Raw genomic sequence first — 7,624 nt, forward strand, 5'->3', positions numbered from 1 at the left:
TAGCCTAAAATCTTGATGTGGAGGAACAGTGAACAGACAGCACATAACAGAGACGTTTTATTTAGGAAAATACTTCATAAATAGATTTACACAGTAGTTCATTATACAAACATTGTGGTATATATATATATATATGTATATATGTGTGTGTGTCTATATAGCTTTTTTATTTTTTATTTCAGTTGTAATTTTATTTATTTACTTGTTTGTTTTAGTACATCAAGTTAAACTAAATGAAAATTAGAAATGTTGCATTGGAAACTGAAATAAAATAAGTTAAAGTTTTTATTTGTTTTATTAGTTTTATTGTATATTATTATAGTTAATGGTTTTTCTTTAAGTAACAAAATGTTATTTCTTTTTTTTTGTGATTTTAGTTTTTACTAATAACCCTGCCCTCAATAGATATACTGTATGTATATTACAAGTAACTGCAAGTAATAAGTTAACTTATTCCACTAACCCTAACCTAAACATAACCTAAGTCTACTAATACTCTAATAAGAGTTAGTTGACATGTAGTTGCAAAGTTAGTTTTCAGTAAATAGTGGACTATGGAAATAAAGTGTAATTTAGGAATAATGTATTTTATGATGACTTTAGCCTAAAATCTTGATGTGGAGGAACAGTGAACAGACAGCACATAACAGAGACGTTTTATTTAGGAAAATACTTCATAAATAGATTTACACAGTAGTTCATTATACAAACATTGTGGTAATAGTTCCTTCACATAGCACTGGTGTGTAGTGGCTGCTCATTCATGACGTGTGTGTGTGTGTGTGTGTGTGTGTGTGTGAGTGAGTGAGTGAGCGAGTGAGTGAGTCGTGACTCAGACGGACAGGAGGAAGCTGCTGTCATTAGCACGTCAACAGCTCTGAAACAAACCTCTATTAATATCTGCGGTGATGATGTGCGCTTCCCTCAACAGGGATTTCCTGCCTATCTTTATCCGAGCCTGATATAGACTCCAGGGTCAAACTAATTTCAGCTCCGGGCTGGAAATATCTAAAAAAAGACCTTTGCAGGCGGTGTGTGTTTATGTGTGTGTTCGGAGCGGAGCTGAACCTGATCACCAGTCCAGCACAACTCAGTGTCACTGAGAGAGAATGAATGAATAAATCATCACGGCGAATGCAATGCAGCGTTCACTGAAAGGAAACTGAGCTCAACAACAGGAAAGCGACGCTGAGAGACACTCTGCTACAAGTGTTCCAGTAAAAACACTTCCTCCAGCCGATGAAATTCCTTCTTCTAATGCACAACATATGTGACCCTGGACCACAAAACCAGTCATAAGGGTCAATTTTTTAAAATTGAGATTTATACATCAGCTGAAAGCTGAATAAATAATCTTTCCATTGATGTATGGTTTGTTAGGATAGGACAATATTTGGCCGAGATACAACTATTTGAAAATCTGGAATCTGAGGGTGCAAAAAAATCTAAATATTGAGAAAATCATCTTTAAAGTTGTCCAAATGAAGTTCTTAGCAATGCATATTACTAATCAAAAATTAAGTTTTGATATATTTGCGGTAGGAAATTTACAAAATATCTTCATGGAACATGATCTTTACTTAATATCCTAATGATTTTTGGCATAAAAGAAAAATGACCCAATTGATACAATTTTGACCCATACAATGTATTGTTGGCTATTGCTACAAATATACCTGTGCTGCTTATGACTGCTTTTGTGCTCCAGGGACACATATTTAAAACACACTCCTACAATCACGTCTCACTTTACAACCCTCTCCAGTCAATCTTGCATCTGTTCGCAATTGGTTGATGCAGTTTTCACATTATGCATGTACATTTCACTCCCACATTCACAAATCACAATCGATAAAGTGCGTGCATCAGAAAGTGTAGTGTTATTGCAGAAGATCAGCACAAAAACGTGTTTCGTTTTGCTAATTGGGATCGTTTGTGCAGTCTTGCTGCATCTGGCTGGTTTCGAATGCAAAAGCACGTCCTGCTTTACCCTCACCAGTTTATTCTGTGAATATTGCATGCATTTCTGTTTAAATAGCAAATGTCACAACTGATGTGAATACAAAGGATGGCGATCAGGATTTGACACTGAACTTGTTCCAGATCCACCCACGCATCACATACTGAAACCCAGCGGTCATGCATGCGGTACCACAGTCAGGTGAGAACGCTTTGGTTTCTTTTCCTTCTTTTGACTCAAGCTTTGATGCCTCTTTTGAATCCGTGCGTTTTTGAGTGACAGAGTTTCAAGGTGACCACCGACACCAGCGTCAGTCCGAGCGCGAGTGCGACGATCACGCTGATCCACAACACTTTCCCGTCCACAGACTCGCAGTGCTCCGATTGCACGGCGCTCACGCTGATCTCAACGCTCTCCGAGTCTCTGGTGTACCAGCAGGTCGCGGCGGCGATGTCTGGCACGTTCAGTCTGTCCTGCTGGAGTAACGTGAGGAGGTACGGGTTTCCGCAGCAGCTCAACGGGTTTGAGCCCACGTATAAAGTCCGGAGCGATTTCTGCAGAGTGAAAACCGTGTCAGATGCAAGCATTACCAAACTGTTATTCTGCAGGTTCAAGGACTCCACAGAAGAATCTCCGCTCCACAGAGAGACCCCCGTGAGTCGGTTCACTGACAGATCCAAAGACTTGAGTTTCTGGAAGAAGGTGAAGTCGACGGCTAGGGTTCGGAGCTGGTTTCCTCTTAGAGAAAGATGGGCGAGGGTCGTCTCCAAACCTGAGAGAGATGACAGGCCCAAGCCCATGTCGGCATTCTGAGAAAGATCCAGAATAAGCAGCGGGCTTCCGCGAAATGCGCCTGGTGGAACCGATGCAAGACTGTTCTCCGAGAGGTACAGATAGCTCAGGGTCGGGATAGAGGACAGTCGGATGCAGTCGTGCATTGAACCCTTGAGCGAAGGACAGATGCTAAACAGGTTTTGCTGAAGGTGAAGGCTTCGTATGTTGGGGAGCCTTGAGAAAATCCCGGCGTCTAGCGTGCTCAGAGCGTTTCCCTGAAGGTGCAAGACTTCCAACGCAGCCAGCGTGCTCTCGCCGAAGGACAAGTTCTGCAGGTTGTTGTAGCTAATGTCCAAGGTTTTCAACGCGTTCAGACGGCCTTCTGAATCCACACTGAAGCTCTCTAAACAGTTGTTGCTGATGTTTAGGCTCTCCAGAGAAACCATGCTGCTGAAGAACGAGGACGGAATCACTTTGAACTGGTTGTAGCTCAAGTCCAAGTAGAGCAACCTGGGAAGATCCTGGTGCCTCTGATTGACGCAAAGGCAAAGGGGTTTGTCGTGGTCGGTGAATAGATACCCGCTGGCCTTCAGGTTCTCCAGCTCTTCTAGCGGACCGGAGCAGTTCACGCTTCTCAAGAGGTTTCTGGACAGGTCCAGGTACATGAGTTTGTTCCTCTCGGGAAGCATGGGGAAGTACAGGATTTTATTTTCCCTTAGGTCCAGATACAGAAGCTCGAACTCCAGATCCAAATCAACGGTCTGGAAGTTAGTCAGGCTGTTTTTGCTCAAGTTTAGAGTTTTGAGCCGAACGAGGTTGAAGTCCGTGATGCATGAAATGGAGTTCACCGACAGATCGAGTTCTGAGAGCCCCGTCAGCGACTCGAAAGCACCTTCTTCGATTTCTATGATGACGTTATTGTGCAGGTCGATGCTTGTTAGAGCCTGAGATCCGTTGAATGTGTGCCTGCTTATTTTAGTAATGCTGTTCCCGTCTAAAGAGAGGTTGGTGAGGACCGGGGCGTCGCTCAGGAAATAGTCGCTCATATCCGTGAACAGACCGTTTCCGGACAAATCCAGATGTCGCACTGATTTGAGCGGCCCGATGTGAGTTTTCAGAGCCGCGTAAAGGTCCAGCGAGTTTCTCGATAGATCCAGCACCTCCAAACGGCTCGTGTCCTGGAACAGGCCCGGCTGGATGAACTGGATCTTGTTGGCGTGGAGGTTCAGATGCTGGACGGTGGAGAGCGCCGGAAGCTCCCGGTCCGTAAGGTTCTGCAGGAGGTTTCGAGACAGATCGAGGAGGTGGATGAAGGCCGGCAATCGCGCCGGGACCCGTCTGAGGTTCAGGCCGCTGCAGTCGACATCCTCGTGGACCTTAAACCGACAAGAACGAGTGCTGTTAGCCAACAGTATTTACCACACTGCAAAACATATTCTCTTACTTAGTATTTTTGTTGTTTTCTAGTATAAATATCTAAACATTCTTGAATCAAGATTAATTTATTGTACAAGTAAAATGACTTAAGATATTATGTCTTGTTTTCTGTAAAAAAAATCAAAATTTTGTTAGTTTTTCCTTAAAAAAAGCACAAATATATATCAAAATCAAAATTTTTAGGTTTTTTAGTCTCTTCTGCTCACCAAGCCTGCATTTAATTGATCCAAAATACAGCAAAAACAATAAAAAAATTAAATATTTTTACTATTTAAAACAGCTGTTTTCTATGTGAATCTCTGTTAAACTGTAATGTATTTCTGTGATGCGCAGCTGTATTTTCAGCATCATTACTCCAGTCTTCAGTGTCACATGATCTTCAGAAATCATTCTAATATGCTGATTTGCTGCTCAAAAATGTTATTATTATTATTATCAATGTTGAAAACAGCTGAGTATAATTTTTTCAGGTTTCTTTGATGAATAGAAAGTTCAGAAGAACAGCATTTATCTGAAACAGAAATCTGTTGTTACATTATAAATGTCATTATCATCACGTTTAAAGCATCCTTGCTAAATAAAAGTATAACTGTCTATAATTTCTTTCCCAAAACAAAAAAATGTATACTCACTCCAAGCTTCTGAATGGTGTAGTGTGTAATGTTACAAAAGCTTTTTATTTCAAATAAATGCTGATCTTTCTATTCATCAAAGAATCCTGAAAAAAAAATGTACTCAACTGTTTTAAATATTGATAATAATAATAATAATAATAATAATGTTTGTTGAGCAGCAAATCAGCATATTAGAATGATTTCAGAAGATCATGTGACACTGAAGACTGGAGTAATGATGCTGAAAATGCAGCTGCACATCACAGAAATAAATTACAGTTTAACAGATATTCACATAGAAATCAGTTATTTTAAATAGTAAAAATATTTCAGAATTTACAGTTTTTGCTGTATTTTGGATCAAATAAATGCAGGCTTGGTGAGAAGAAGAGACTTCCTTAAAAAACATTAAAAATCGTAACTCTTGACTGCTAGTGTACACTCGTGACATCACACAGCTGTTTCCTGGAAGATTTCAACACAATGGACCCCACAGTTTTTAGCACGACGTATGACTTAAAGCAGCTCTCGGTTTACACTATCTGCGCTCCGTCTACACTTTATTTATGCTCTCTAGATAACTGTGGCTCAGGGACGGTGCTTCAGGATTTTCCCTCGTCTCTGGGACCGACCCTTTGTTTCCGCCAGAGTTCGGCGAGAAGATGGAGACATAATTACACACACTTCCTCTGCGCTCATTAGTTGGTGTCCAATCACACGGTCAGAGGAGGTTTCTGCCCTGAACACAGTCATCCTGAATCCTGAATCTCATCAGACTCTATGGTTTAGTCTGAGACTCGTAATCGTCCTCACTGGAGGATGTTTCTGCCTAATATGGTTCTCTAGGTGTGGGTCCATTTGGTGTTTGCTAATGTAGAGTTTAAGTGTGATTCTATTTAATTAATACTGAAGCATTTAATAGACCCTGAGGAAATGGACACAAGCGAGTCAATAGTTGCCTTACAGCAAGACCATAGAGCTATACAATGAATGTGGAGCAACACAGATGATTTGATGAGAAACTATTGAATTTATATCTCAAGGCTTTCGATTACAGACTTATCTTGGCAAATCTCAGCATCTGAAATGTCACTTTTGAGCAAAGTCTCCATTTTCTCTGTTTAATTCCATTGCTAAAAGAGCTCTCACTTGTGGTTTTTATTTCCTAGGTTGACCATTTAATGGCCACCAAAGACCATTCAATTCAAGCAATTGATATACAAAGACTTGAAGTATTTTCTGAAAATGTTTGGCTTCCAGGCAAGGGATTGCACATAATCATCAGTAATTATAGTAAGTGCTATATTAACAGATGCACTGAACAAACACCGACAGTCTGTTTGATTCACAAGTTGAACATGAAGCTAATCAGACCTTGGAGATGCTGTAACTCACCACTTGACAGGCTGAAGGCTCTGCTGGACGTCTGTACGGAGAGACCTGGTTCACCACGAGCATCAGTATCCAGAGACGCGTGCCCATGATGCTGCAGAGACAGAAGAGCGAGCGGATGAGGATGAATGACACGAACATGACATCACTCCGCAGGCGCTCACATCACAGCTTCTGTTTTTAACTCCAGTGACGTCTGCTGAAGTGGAACATTGACTCTTTCTCGATGTCAACAGATGTGTCACTCCTGTCTAGGTCTGGTTTCTGTGTTTGATATTTGACACGTGACGAGTACAGCAGAAATATGAAAGGTTCATCTCCATTTCCACATTATGTGTTAAATATATATCAGAGGGTGATGTTTCAGCAGAAATTGACCCTCTGATCTCCAGCCGTTACTCATCGTGTGCCAATCAAAGGAAACCTGTAAACTGCACACTGCAAAAAAAATCATTTTCTTACTTTTGACTAGTACAAGCATTCTTGAATCAAGACGCATTTACTTGACAAGTAAAATTATTTCAGATATTAAGTCTTGTTTTCTAAAAAAAAAATTTTTTTTTAAATATCTGCCAGTGCATGGGGTAAGAAAAATAATCTTAATTCAAAGGCTAAACAAGATGATTTTTCTTGCCCCATTGGCAGATATTTTAGCTTGTTTTTAACTTTTTTTTACAGAAACAAGACATAATATCTTAAATCATTTCACTTGTACAGTAAATGCATCTTGATTCAAGAATGTTTAGATATTTATACTAGAAAACAAGACAGAAATACTAAGTAAGAGAATAATTGTTTGCAGTGCAAGATGAGAAAAACAAGCATCGGAAGCACGACTTCTGATTGCAGTAAAGCGCAGGTGTGTCTCAGGTGTGTCACCTCAGTAGTGTGCTGCTCCGCTGCTGTTCACAGTCATGCTGCTCTCCTCCGTCTCGCTCGCTCCGCTACACATCCTGCTGTGAGAATATCCTGCAAATACTCTTGTTTTTTCCTTCTGCGCTCAAGCCTTGTATGGGATCAGACCTCCCTCTCCCTCTGTCTCTCCCTCTGTGTGTGTGTCTCTCTCTCTCTCGCTCTCTCTGTCGCTCTGTGTGTGTGTCTCTCTCTCTCTGTCGCTCTGTGTGTGTGTCTCTCTCTCTCTGTCGCTCTGTGTGTGTCTCTCTCTCTCTGTCGCTCTGTGTGTGTCTCTCTCTCTCTGTCGCTCTGTGTGTGTCTCTCTCTCTCTGTCGCTCTGTGTGTGTCTCTCTCTCTCTGTCGCTCTGTCTCTCTCTCTCCCTCTCCCTGTGTGTGTCTCTCTCTCTCTCTCCCTCTCCCTCTGTGTGTGTGTCTCTCTCTCTCTCTCTGTCGCTCTGTGTCTCTCTCTCTCTCTCTCTCTGTGTGTGTCTCTCTCTCTCTCTCCCTCTCCCTCTGTGTGTGTGTCTCTCTCTCTCTCTCTGTCGCTCTGTGT

General features: G+C 41.4%; 1 protein-coding gene across 2 annotated transcripts; it reads right to left on the reverse strand.

The window, feature by feature from the left end:
* Nucleotides 1-1,658: 1,658 nt before the first annotated feature.
* Nucleotides 1,659-7,260, reverse strand: LOC107671628 (leucine-rich repeat-containing protein 32-like). 2 transcript variants are annotated; one of them, XM_016464537.1, is made up of 3 exons: nt 7,057-7,260; nt 6,181-6,271; nt 1,659-4,110 (listed from the first exon to the last, which is right to left on the reverse strand). In XM_016464537.1, exons 2-3 carry the CDS (start codon nt 6,265-6,267, stop codon nt 2,197-2,199), a joined length of 2,001 nt encoding a protein of 666 aa, XP_016320023.1. In that variant the 5' UTR covers nt 6,268-6,271; nt 7,057-7,260; the 3' UTR covers nt 1,659-2,196. The 2 variants fall into 2 exon arrangements, with proteins under 2 accessions (XP_016320023.1, XP_016320022.1); XM_016464536.1 differs by having other exon boundaries at nt 6,181-6,441.
* Nucleotides 7,261-7,624: the final 364 nt, after the last annotated feature.

Source organism: Sinocyclocheilus anshuiensis, unplaced genomic scaffold (genome assembly GCF_001515605.1).
Source record: "Sinocyclocheilus anshuiensis isolate Anshui unplaced genomic scaffold, SAMN03320099.WGS_v1.1 scaffold1386, whole genome shotgun sequence".
Lineage (NCBI taxonomy): Eukaryota > Metazoa > Chordata > Actinopteri > Cypriniformes > Cyprinidae > Sinocyclocheilus > Sinocyclocheilus anshuiensis.

What these genes read in the sequence shown, in the direction of transcription:
- LOC107671628 (XM_016464536.1), bottom strand. Translation starts at nt 6,318, where the DNA reads ATGTTCGTGTCATTCATCCTCATCCGCTCGCTCTTCTGTCTCTGCAGC. An exon ending in AGCCTTCAGCCTGTCAAGTG is followed by an intron (nt 4,111 to 6,180) that starts GTGAGTTACAGC and finishes TGTCGGTTTAAG; the next exon opens with GTCCACGAGGATGTCGACTG.